This window comes from Protomyctophum bolini (genome assembly GCF_963924005.1).
Source record: "Protomyctophum bolini genome assembly, chromosome: 14".
Lineage (NCBI taxonomy): Eukaryota > Metazoa > Chordata > Actinopteri > Myctophiformes > Myctophidae > Protomyctophum > Protomyctophum bolini.
Window position 1 is genome coordinate 20,903,688 of NC_137875.1, and position 13,452 is coordinate 20,917,139.

The 13,452-nt window shown below is 43.1% G+C and overlaps 1 protein-coding gene across 1 annotated transcript in view; it reads left to right on the forward strand.

The window, feature by feature from the left end:
• The first annotated feature begins 3,571 nt into the window (after window positions 1-3,571).
• Window positions 3,572-13,452, forward strand: part of jag1b (jagged canonical Notch ligand 1b) — a 34,709-nt gene continuing 24,828 nt past the window's right edge. The window contains exons 1-3 of the mRNA XM_080782623.1: window positions 3,572-3,933; window positions 4,771-5,073; window positions 12,608-12,659. Coding sequence (XP_080638749.1) covers window positions 3,877-3,933; window positions 4,771-5,073; window positions 12,608-12,659 — 412 coding nt within the window. The 5' untranslated portion in view covers window positions 3,572-3,876. The remainder of the gene's footprint in view (window positions 3,934-4,770; window positions 5,074-12,607; window positions 12,660-13,452) is intronic.

Below are 13,452 nucleotides of genomic sequence, written 5' to 3' on the forward strand. Positions count from 1 at the left end.
GTGACACACTGCATGTTTCCCATTTTTAGTACAACAAAGTATACATTTTTCAGGCCTGCACACCAGAATTCTGTAAAAGTAGGGGGAGGGGAGTGCTCATTAAGCACATAATCCTCCACATTCTTGTTAGGGGTCCGAGTCTGCATTCAGGCAAGCTTCAATGCCGTGTGGTGTAATAGGAGGGGTTGCAAAAGGCTGAGGTAATTGGATTGGTATACGGCATTGAGTGTCAGACAACAAAAGATATCCATCTCTCTCGTGGCCGCTGAGCCCCTTTTGTTGCTGGATGGAATTTATTTGGTCATTCACTCTACTCTTCCAAGCTCAGCAAGGACAGAACAACAGGAGCAGGCCACCAGGACTGGCTTATGCCGAAAATAGCCAATCTACAAGCTCACAACGCGTCACAGATGTGACACGTTGTGAGCTTGTAGATCTGCAATTTTTGGTGGGTGACACTGTCGTACGGCCGAACATAAATTGTCATCATTCTGAATTTCTGGTGTCTAGTATGCAGGCGAGCAGAGTCACAGTGCCTATGCAATGGCCTGTGTTTGGATGTGTGAATCACGGATCCCTCAAAGCCCAGGGGTCATTTGTGTGATCATTACCATAATCACATTAAGGCTGGAGGAGATTAGCACCCTGGCCTCAGAGGAGAAACACTGTCTCTGCTCCATGACGACTATTGAGCGTGCAAGGGGCACACCATCACAGAGCATGCTCCGAACACCACGCTGTTCAGATAGGCATAAGCTAAATGACAGACATGGATGGAAAAGCAGGGCCGACACAGGACACAGAAACATCCTAGGGCAGACTGGGCAACCGTACAAATGCTTTCACAGTTATGTCATTGTGAAACTCAATGAATTCAAAGTCAAACATTTAATTTGGTCATCTGTTGCACCTTGCACTTATCCCATCCCATCAATAAACCCAGGTTAATAACTGGAACCTTGTACAACCCATCTCCCCATTCATCAGGCTCAGAGAGGCACAATAAATCACAGAGGCCATTACATACTATTGATTGAAGATAAGTCACTGATAAGTCTGTCTGTCTGCATGTACTGTATGTCTGTCTAGGCTATCTATCTATCTATCTATCTATCTATCTATCTATCTATCTATCTATATACATCACAAATGTACCCAATCTCACAGCTATTCAAAAATGTTGCCATCTGCTGTATTATTGCACGTCAACAATAAACCATCTTGAACCTATGTCAGATGTTTTCCCCATAGCAACCTAAATGTAACAAGCTAACGTATCTGGCCTCTCTTCAGTCCATATGCTCAGCTACAACAAGGCGTTTATTTTTATTGAGGTTAACTATCCCCTTCCTCCCCCATCTTCATCATCACTTTCAACACAATCATCACCTCTGGGCAGGTCACAGGGGCATGGTCCCCATCAGGTCCCAGTCCCTCAACCCTTCTACAAGCTCTCTTCTACGAGACTACCGGTAATTTGGCTATATCATGATGGCAAATTGTAGTGCCACAAAGGTTAAAAAGGTTCTCCCAATTAACCCTAATTACCCCAAAAAGGAACATTCAAATAAGGTCTGTAACCTGAGACGTCTATGGGGTGGATTGACTGAGGAAGGTAAAGAGGAAGGCAGCCACAGGAAACATCGTCATCTTGATTTGGTGGCCACAAGGCAAATAAAATATGAATGTATTGACACATTAACTTAAGCCATGAATTATTTCAGTGCTGTGGATTTCAATCAATCAGATACTGAATGAGCAACCTAACTTCAAAGTTGCACACGTGCATTACTTCTTTATTGAAAACTACGGACTACTAATACTTTGCAATCACACTACACGTAGTCCTCTCTAACATTTGGGGCATCAGGGTAAGCACCTTATATTTTGCATTTCTTACTACATGTTCAGAGCCCTGCCTACGGTACCAGCTGGTGTTCGTCCGGTATGCTCAGGGGAACGAAGCCTTTAGACTCTCGATAAAATCTTATAGGCTAGTTCTGGTGACTGATATTGGCCTTCTAAGGAGTGAGTTTTTCGCTTTTCCATTATTCCATTATTATCCACTCACGTGTTAAAAGGACATCAGTCACCAGCACCAAGAACAGGTGTTTTTGATGAATTTATCATGGTTGAAATGGACTTTGAAGTTACAATGCGTTATAGGAAGGGGAAGTGTCTAAATGAATATCAAATATCTAAATACTGAATCAAGCAACTCTGTCTCTAGTCTATATACTAAGCTCACAAGCTATGAGACTGTTGTTGTACTGTAGGGAGGGATCTGCTATTTGCACTGAATGTTTGCCTATTTTCCCTGAATGATCACCTATTATGACATCACATACCCAGACCAGGAATGCTAGCAACCAATCCAGAAGCTACTGTTAGGCCTGGTCTGCTGAGACGTCTGACAGATAAGATAAGGCCCTCGCTGGGCTTCTTTAGAGGTGAAAACAATGCATAAACCTCTATCACTGCTGAGCTTCCTCACAAAAATGTGTTGAAATATCACACGTTTCGGCTTGTCAATGGGAACGCATGCATCCGAGAAATGTGTGACACCCTCATAAACATCTATAAAAAATGATGATGAAACATGTTGTGGTTACTGATTGATATGGGCAGCCTTTACTACAATGCAAAAGTTCCCAACCGTGTTTCCATGATTGTGACCGGAATGACCTGTGTAATTGCTCCACGCAAATCACTAACTACTGGGACAAATGGGCTCCCCATCCTCTTGTTACTGCATGCATGCGTCTGTGCGTGTGTGTATGCATGATGTGTGTGGTACCTTGTCCTTATCACAGTATCCACTTTATCCTGGAGGTGGGCCTATATCTGGGTGCAAATGCCTGCCTACATTGGGGTAGAGTAGAGAAGGTTATTGAGGCCATTTTTAGTTGAGTCATTCTCCACTTTGGTGTTTAATTCAAGTATTCAGCGTGTCATGCATATTCTGCCATTTGATATGACCATAAATACAAGGCTGATTATTAGTTGTAAGTAGCAGACAGTTTATGGTGGCTTGCCATAAACATAAATTGTATCTGACTACAGGCAGATAGGCCTATAAAACCTGCAATGCACATGTGTTTAACTTTGAAGTTAGGTTGCTCATTCAGTATTGGAATCTGACGTTTCACACACTGACACAATAACACCCATCGACTATGCTTTGACTTACATATTTGACTTCTGAAATAAAATGTAGAAATAAATCGTGATGCTGGAATTGCAGAATTGTTATTGTTTTTCTCCAAGACTCACGTTACAAGGAGGGCGGGATAAGAGTAACCTAACCTTTTTAGCATTCCGTGCATTTATTGAAATTCCACTGAAATACCACTCAGCCACTGACCTTGGTGTAATCTGATTCGGCGTTATGGTAGATTATTGTCCGATAGTCATAATAAAGCATCCACATAGTAAAAAAGGAAAAACCATGGGCGGGATTGTCTTGTGCCCAGCTCATGAATAATGAACACGGAGCGACACAACCACGCCTTCGTGTTGAACTTGTGTAGCTGGTTCGACTTCGACCAAAGCAGTCAGTTGTGGACTCGGCTGCCGCATGGCTACTGTGTGTAGTAGACCTATCGTCGTGTATAGTGGAAGTGGAAGCTGTCGGATATAAATACGAGAAGAACGAACTCTACTTTTTCCTTTAAAAGTTTGAGGGAATATACTAGGAAGAAGCCTTTTTTTCTTCTTCTTCTATGAATCGGGACATCATTCTATGCTCTGTTGATAGACGTGCTTGTTCCCCCACTACTCGTGCATGTTTAAATCAGAGGAGTACATTTGTGCCGTGTGTCGGCCAGACAACTAATATCAAAAACGAGTGGCAACACAACACCAGTGTGCGGAGGCATGATTTTGAGACGGGGCTCAGTCGTTGCTGCCTTTTTACTTTGTTTTCTTGCCAAGGTATGTGGATTACTTTACTTTTTTTTGTCTTTTGTTTCATTCCTTTTTCTTTCTTTTTTTAAACAAACAGAATAATCCTATTAAGGATGCACCTTGCATGTCTTGTTGTCTATAGCCTTTAAATGTATGGCTCACATACATCACATGCAAGGCAGGCTGTGCTGTGTGGTGTCGACAGTTAGTTAGCCAGCTGCTGTGCATGTTATGCCGAATTTATATCGCTGCGTACGACGGTGTATATGAATTAAGCATAAAGCAAGTATAATGTATTCGGCCTCAGGGACACCGTTAGCACAACTTTTACCAGGTTGACTGTCTTTATTCTGTATCAATGTCGTCCCCATCAGTGGTGGAAAGTATAAGTACATGTATACTACTCAAATACTGTAGGCCTACTTAAGTACTGTGCTTAAGTACAATTTTGATTTTTTAAAAATATTTAACCTTTTTACTCCACTATTATTTGAAAACTTTAGCTATAGGCTAGTGTCACTTGTGTCTTGTGTGCTATTTTCAAAGGGTTGTTTTACATGACAAACTTGTGAAATGGACATACGGCATGATAATAAGTAGGCCTAGGCTACTTTAACTTTTGAATTTGATGCCACTTTTGTAGCTAATTTTACTCAACTACATTTTGAATACCGGACTTGTAGTTGTAACAGAGTAGCCTAGGCTATTTCTGCCGTGCAGTATTGATACTTTTACTTAAGTAAAACATGCGAGTACTTCCCCCCCCCCCCCGACCCACCACTGTTAATATCTGTATTGTACGTCAATCAATGTCGCCCCCCCATGCATTCAATCAACTTACGGTGTTGTGTATTGTGTCAACAGGTGTCAGGATCGGGACAATTCGAGCTGCAGGTCGTGTCGATGCATAATGTGAACGGGGAGCTGCTGAGCGGCCTGTGCTGCGACGGCAGCAGGAGTTCTGCGGATCGAAAGTGCACGCGGGACGAGTGCGATACGTTTTTCAGAGTTTGCCTGAAGGAATACCAGTCGCGGGTGTCCGCCGCGGGGCCCTGCAGCTTCGGCACGGGATCTACGCCGGTTCTCGGAGGGAATACGTTTTCTTTGAAGAGCACTGTGAGGAATGAACGATCCAGGATAGTTTTGCCGTTCAGTTTTGCCTGGCCGGTAAGTTGATGATGAGTGAAAAAAAAGAAAAGAAAGAAAGAAAAAGAAAAAAATAAATCTGCTGCTGCAGCGACTTTTCCCTGGCGCGCTTGTCAAAAAAAAACGTTGGGAAAACACCGGCTTGTAGGGCAATTCTCTGCAATTTACTGGTCATCAGTGCCCCCCCCCCCAAAGGAAACAATGAATGAATCTTTTTTTTTTTTTTTGCTGTCAAAGCCTCTTGATAGACAGCCCTTCATGAATTGTCCTTTGAGTAAAGAGCCCCATGGTCCCCTGATTACTGCAGGCCAATTAACCAGATCATGCAGGTGTTTTCTTCAGGTCTACTACTCTTTTATTTAATTTTAATTTTCGTTCCAATTGCATATAATAATAATCATCTCAGAAAAGTTGTACGTTTTTAAAGTTACACAGACGAAAGCGCCATAAAACCAGCAGCTGATTTAATATTTTACCCCAGCAACGACATTTTTGGTGGGAGTTGCACACTTTACGCCCACTTGCAGTGAAATCCTTCTATCCGGAGCCTTAATTCTTCATAATAGAGTAAATAAACGAAGCTGACAGGCCAATGGGAGGGATGTGGGTTTTGTAAGAGATGATTTGTCATGCTGGAACATATGTAGAGGTAATGAAAAAGTGGAACTCACTCTGCACAGACTGAGTGGCCCCATGGCACTGGCCCACAATGTTCTATACGTGACTGATGGGCGAAACGCACAGTTCATTGGTATGCACGTGTCCAATTACATTCATGCTATTTTTATCACAACCTGAATGGATGTTCTTGGCATTATTTCTGAGTCTCAAGCCCATTTAGTAGTTAATTCTTAAACCATGTGAAGAAGAAAGAGTAGGCTATGAGCAAGAAGAACATGCAACTTGATTGAATTGTGATAACTGCTCATGGTGTCCTTTTATGGTGTGTAGGTAGGCCTCTTCAAATTGGTTGCATTATTTAAATAGGCTACCCTTTTAGGGGCATTCATGGCAGTATGCAATTTGATATGCTTCTTTGTTTTTTTTTATTGTCTCATAATTTTCATGTTATTGCAAAACCAATCAATACATTTTTCCAGTTGAAATAGTATTCACCAAATTGTCAGAAAACTACTTTAACATGGAAATTCAATCCATGCCCCATTTACAACTATAGGCTCCTCCTAGTCTTTCTCACACTGTTGGTCAAGAAATAGTGATACAGTACAGTGAAAATGGCCCCATGTCCATCGATCAGTCTGCATGAACCACCAGTCATAGCCTTTTTAGTATTTACAGCCCATTCAAACTAGCAAAAATGTTTTGGGAGACCAGAGTACATCAGTCTTGCTGACTTTTACACCACTAACTACATGGTATTGTTATTCTTGTGTCATTTTTGTTAATGGAGTGGTCTGGAAATCTCATGTAAAACAAAAGCATTTAAATATAACTGTACTGTAGAAAAGAGGAGGTCTAATCACATTGGCAGAGTTTAGGGGAGAACAGAGCCTGTTGTTGGAGTTCCCCCTTCCCTCACTTGTAGCGCTCTACTTCAGTGCACATCAACAATCGTCAGGTTAGTTATGATATCAGTCTTTGTACTTCGCATAAGTTGATTGGCTGTTGTGGACAGATGGCAGTGCAGGGAAATTGGGTTGTCGGGTGCTTCGAGTTCATGACGTTTTTTTTTATTTTTTATTCCTCCATCCTCTCAAGAGCTGCCTGAAGTTGGCCTCATGTCCAGGCCCAGGGCTTTGTTTAAGTCACGCTCGGTTGGACCCTAGGCATTTCATCGCTTTAACCTTGCCACCCACAGTAACTGCTGCACTTAATGAGGCAAACCACATGTGCTTAGATCAGGTAGGGCACGAGCTAGACATCAGCTGAATGTTTCAGCTGGGACATGTTTAGTATCTGGCGAATATTTGTTTTTAGAGCTCCATATGGATTCACAAACTTCCCATTTTGCAGCTAGCCCTTTACAGCTATGTTCAGGGATCCGTGCTTTTATTCCACAGAAAAGTGTGGGCCCAGCCACCCAGACTGAGGCAGGCCCTCACAGCTTATCAAGCAGGGACAATGGTGTGCCGACTGTGACTACAGTGAGGATTACAGAGCATAATGGAGGCAGTGCAGATATAATGCCAACACAGGGCAAGCAACAGGAAGCAGCAGTAGTAGACTCAGCAGTGGTGAGGTTGGCTCTCAGACAAACCCGACCTTACTTCTCTATGGCCCCCTCAGCATGTTTGCTGATGACATCCCTCCACCATGGAAGTAACATTTATAGAATAGTAATGAGTAATGACTAGCTTTTTTGGATACTAGTTCATTTTTCTTTGCAAGCTCTGGCCAGGTTTCTGCATAGTACAAACGTTTCTTCTTGAGAAACGTCCTGCCTCACTTCTGGAGTCTTATTCTTAATTTACACTTCGTCACACGACTGTGGCACTTGACGAAAAATAACAGATATTCAACTGTAAAAACATGTCAACGTTATTCGGTATAAATGAGCCATTAGTTGTTCTGGCAGTCAAATCCTACTCTCGGTTGATTTTTATATTCACCGTATTTCCCTAGTGTTCTTTTAACACGAACCTGGCATGCATCCCCCAGACCTGGGATGTGTCAGCATCAGAATGATTGATGACTAGTTGGAATGGTCAAAGAGCTGGGGGTCAGGTGAATTGTTGAACAACGCTCAGCTCAGCCTTGAGGGTAAGCACCGCCAGCAACTGTGGGTCTAATGACATGTTTGCTTTATATAGTCTGCTCTGATGTGGCAGTTAAGTGCAAATTACTCAAGTGAAAGAGAAAAACGTGTTCTTCTCCCCCCCCCCATCTCCAACAGTCTTCTGCTTTAACAAGGGAGTGCTTTTTATGCACTCGCGGTGTTTCGGTTTGGTGTTATGTGACAACTTCTGAAATGTTATTGCGGACCATGGTTAAACACATGAAGTAGCCTAGTATGTACTGTATGTAAGCATCATGTTTGAGAAATGTATTTTACTTATGCTTATACTCTTTCAGTTTTGCTTTGCCAACAACACTCAAGTCACCCTTTTAAAAGAAGGTAGCAGTCTTTTGAAATGAGAGAAAGGTTGCACTTGCACACCTTTCAAGTTCAGCAGCGAATGCACGTATGTTTGTCTTGCTTGGCCCTTGACCTGAGTAATGATCTTGATCTGGTTCGATTGGAAAAGGCTTCCACATCTGCCAAATGGTGACTGTTTTGTTAGAGAAACATTCCACATTATCCTAGCTGAAGTGCCAGAGGAGGATTGTTTAAAATTTGTGGCAAATAATGTTACTTCTTCCCAGCTCATCAGTGCCATGGTTTTGAAAGTAGTTGCAGTTGTCTTTTCTTAACCAGGTTTTATGGAAAACGGTTACCTAGCAGTGTAAATCAATCAGTCAGATCTTACTTTAAGTGGTTGAACTTGACTCAGGAAAAGTGATACAGCAGGTCAACATCCTTTTGATTACATTGTTTACGTTACCCCCCCTTTTGCTTGCTTGGGCTATGCAACTGTTTTGCAGACTTTATTTAGGGCACATGGCTATTTCTTTTACTTGATGGTAAGAGGGACATTCCCTCTCTTATTGAATTTGAATGCTTTGGAAAGGCACATCAATTGGCTCCATTTCCAGTCTGGTATAGAGTGATAGGGCTCTCTGTGTGCAAGTTCGGTGAATTCCCCTAGAGTGAATCCAGTAGTGTTCTTTGGCAGGTCGGTGTGATTCGAACTGGAATGGTCTTTATCAGTTATGCTGTCTGTTTGTTGGACAGTGTCTGGATTACCAGGACAGATTGTGTGTGTGTGTGTGTGTGTGTGTGTGTGTGTGTGTGTGTGTGTGTGTGTGTGTGTGTGTGTGTGTGTGTGTGTGTGTGTGTGTGTGTGTGTGTGTGTGTGTGTGTGTGTGTGTGTGTGTGTGTGTGTGTGTGTGTGTGTGTGTGTGTGTGTGTGTGTCTCTCTTCGGTAGTTCAAAGAGAAGTTGTGAGTCAGCTGGGAGCCTGGGAAAAGTGAACCTGGCAGTGGCACACAATTCCAAACTGATAACCGCCCAGGAGTTATGGGGTGTCGGGGAAGGAGGAGGCATGCAGTATCTCACTTTTTAGAGGCAATTACAAGGTCTAGGCCCAAATGTTTCAACAGTACCGGTTTTGCTTCACGTTTGATCAAGACATTGCCTGGCATTGACAATGAGGTCACGTAATACAAATCCTTTTAATCGGTAGGCTCAGTTGAAGAATTTAACCATTTAATGTAGAACAAATTGAACAAAAAGTGAATTGTAGGTAGTCTGTTACATACTAGTATTTGCGGTCAAAGCTGCTTCATTTTATCACGATGATTTTAAGCCAAATGTCTTAAAATTATGGTAATGGTTGACTAATATCCAGTAGGATCAACCAATGCTGCTGCAATAGTTTCCATGTCTAGGCGAGTCCAAAGTGCAATATGGATTTGTGCATTTTCCCATAACACATTGCAGGTCCACCCTCCTCCAACAAATTCTTCTCCCCGTAATAATTTGGCAGCTTCTCTTAAAACAGTTATCTGTCTGTTAATTTCCATTTAAATATCCATCAGTTATGGTCCATGGATAGCTCAAGAGAACATGTAGACATCATTGGCTTTATCCTTTGAAATGCCACGGAACCTTGTGGTGCAGATTCAGATTTCTTCCCATAATCATATTCATTTGAGACCAGATTGGCAAAAAGGTCCCACATGTGCCAGCCAGGTCACGGTTCACCAGATATTCATTTATCATGACTTTAGTAAGCTCGAGTGCAGGGATACAATGGCTATTCAATCGATATAATATGCACTCTTGTTAGTTTGTGTCTTGTAATCATCTTTTGTTTTTCACTTTCAAATGCTCTTGTCCTGTGTAAGCGATCCTGTTTTTTGTCAGTATGACCTGATGAGTTGACCAGCAAGACATCAGACAGTGCATATAATTAGATTAAACTCTAAATGCTGCTTAGGCCTACACTAATGCATGAAGATCTGTCACAGAGGAGCTAATGGATGTATGCTATCGATTTGACATGGATAGCTGTGTAGCCTGGTTTGACGTGGTTAATGGCATCACACTGCCACTAAGGCATTTGTCTGAGATTAATTGTAGCGTGTAGTACTAGTGATTAGTTCGATAAGTGAAGGCGTTTGTTTTGTTCTTCTTTGTAAAACAGAACATGCTGCAGGGGCTAGCTGTGTTGTTGATTGATTACTGCATTTGTCACTCCAACTATGGATTACATAGCCACAGACTTACTGTATGTCTGTTGGAATGACACATGGCAGTTTAGCTGATGAGCTATTAAACTACCATGAGGAAGAACATCAAAAGTTCCAGGAGTGTCTCTTAAGTTTAATGAATTCTCCATCGCATGGTGTCACTTGCCGGAAGGAACAGATTTCCAAGCTGCAGTGTGCCTTGTTGTTGTTAGGTTGAAAGACCGTTATTTTCTTCAAGAGACACCGTTGTGCGATGGAGTATAAATTAAGACTGTACCCTTCTCTTGGAAAGTGAATGAGAGGTTCTTCTGGATCTAGTAGGTGTGTTTATGATGAGGTCACTGTGCTGGTGGTTAGAGCAGCAGTGGCCATGTAGAATGTCTGAAATGCCTCCCAGCTCTGCTGTCAGGGATGAGGGTGTGTGCGAATATAACAAGTAGGTGTTTCTAGTGGATGCTCGAGGGTTGTAAGTGGATCTCTCTCTCTCTCTCTCTCTCTCTCTCTCTCACACACAGAAATACACACATTACTGTCCATTCCCCCATGGCTGTGGCACAGACCTGTAGGGATGTGTAAGCTGATACTGGTGTGAGCGCTACTGACCCTGAGTCAGACAAAGCGTTTTAGGAGTGCTGAAATCAAGACAGGCCCTCCAGAGATCCCCCCCCACCAACACCACCTCACCCAAACACTAGGGCTGAGCATCTCTGTCTGTCTGTCGGTCTGTCTCTCTCTCTCTTTAGTTTGTCTGCTTGTCTGTTGTTCTCTGTCTCTGTTTTCATGTGCCTTTATAGTACGGGTCCTGACTGGAACAATCAGAAGGATGTGGCTGGCATTTAGCTGTATGTCTGCGATATACATTTAGCACGTAATGGGGATTTATGTATGCAGTGCAAGTTGTGCAACTGTGCAAAACAGAAATGCAGATTGGCATTTATTTTCTGACTGCCTGTTCATTAAACAAATGTGGCCTAAGTGATACCCACGGTTTGAAGCTGACCGAAAATCAAGCATGCCGTGATCTAGACATAATGTTAAACATTTGAAATTATGTTTTCCGTGTGGGTCTTTTTTTATTATTATTATTATCAACCTGGCAGTGTGTCCTGAGCTGCCCTATTCTCACCCTGCTAGTTGTGGCGCCTCAGACGCCCTCCTGCTGGGTGGATGTAGTGGACCAGACCACTGCCCATGTGTCTGCCATCCTAATATGTACAGCACAGGCCCTTGAACAACCACAAGCTTAGCCCCTCTTAAGAAGATCAGCAGAACTGTTGTTTTAAGTCTCATTTCAAGTTAATCCCATGAGAAGGAGATGAAGCTTTATTAGCAGGGTTCCCGCAGTCATAGAAAAGCTGGTGAAGTATAGGCCCGGACCGCTTGGGCACTGAGGCTCCAACGCAGCCTATCGGCGGGTTTGAATCCCGATTTCGACAACCGTTGCTGCGTGTCACTGCCGGTCTCTCTCTCCCTATTTCCTGCCTATATACTGTATACTGTCAACAAAGGCAGAAAAAGGAAACAAAAAGTCGTAGAAAAAGAAAACGATGAACATCCATAAACAAAACAGTCTAATCTTTACCTATCAACAGCATGTCACTAGCTGTTCAGTTCATTAATTAATCTGCACAAATCGCAATGCATTCAGTGGCAAATTCTGCTATTGGCTGCTTGTGGTCAACTGGGCATGTTGAATAATGTGGTGTCTCCTATGGCCAAATGGAAATGATTTAAATAATTTAGGCATCTTTTTGTGAAATCACACACCACGTGATTGGTCTATTGTTTGGGGACATAAATGCATACATACAATACAGGCAAAAGCCGTTCTTGACAGCTTGGCTGAAAAATGTATTATAAATGTCATGGAGGTTTTTGTTTATTTAAATCAGTCGGTTCAACATATACAGTAAATGTTGGCTGTTGGTACAACTGGTTTTAAATTTGAATTAATGAATAACCCAAATACAATAATGTGCCATTGTGTCATGGCCTTGGTTAGCACAAAATGGCACTCAAATATGTCAGTAAAGGCTGATCTATAGTTGGTTGTGCACCAGTGTCATGCACTGAAAATAGCTGATCTACAAGCTCACAACACGTCGCTCTGGGATGTATATCAAATATATATCGGGGATAACGTTCTGTTCAGAGAAGGATTTAGTAAAGGCTTGACACAAGGTTCTATACTGTCTTAACTACTCATCCTTGAACGTTAACCGTGGCAACTATTCAATGATCTCTCCCTTTTGATGTATGGTGTTTGTTGTGCCTGACACCGCTTGTATCTCTATCTTCCTCAGAGGTCCTACACTTTGATAGTAGAAGCCTTGGACTTCAACAACGAAACCAGTGGTGAGTATCTGTCCTTCTCTGGCATTTCCATCTTGTTCCTCTCTCATATCCCCTTCCCACAGGGAGGAGGAGTGTTGAAGGTCAGAAACTGACATTTATTCATCCCTCAACCCTCTGCCCTCTCCCATATGGCCCCACTGTCTGTGTACGTGCGTGTTCGCGGTGTGTATGTGCGCGTTGTAGAAAGTGCGTTGACAGGTGCCTGTAACAAGGGAAAACGGTACAGGGAAGTGGAGAGGGGGGCGAGAGGAAGAGGCTGAGGCAGGGAACAAAGCAGTGCAGCAGACAGAGAGAAGGAAGTATGGTGAGGTAGAGGAGGTGGGGGGTTGTGGGTCATGGGGGGGGGGGGGCATGCTGCCCTCTATGAAAATGTTTTCATTTGGCTGATGACTGATGGCAGGTGCTGCTAGCCGGGGTCAGGGTCACACGGTCTCACTGTCACTGAGGCGTGAAACATGCGAGTTCATCCGGCCGCCCCAGCCCCTGCAGCGCAACCTGGCTCCGGTCGCAATGTACAGCCGAGGCCTTTGTGCTATACGCTGTCCGTTTGGTTAAAGTTACCTCAGGTACAGGTGTGTGTGTGCGTGTGATTTAGGGTGGTTGCCGGAGCCAGAGCAGTGTTCGTTCATGTCGTACAGTGTGAAAGGTGAAGGGGCTATTTTGTACACCGTCTGGAGAAAACTGTATTTCTCTCCGCCAAAGAGGCACTTAGAGTTTCACAGTGATATCAAGTTGCATCTGTACTCTCTGGTCTTGGGTTTGGGTTTGGGTTGTACAGTTTATGGCCCTGGAT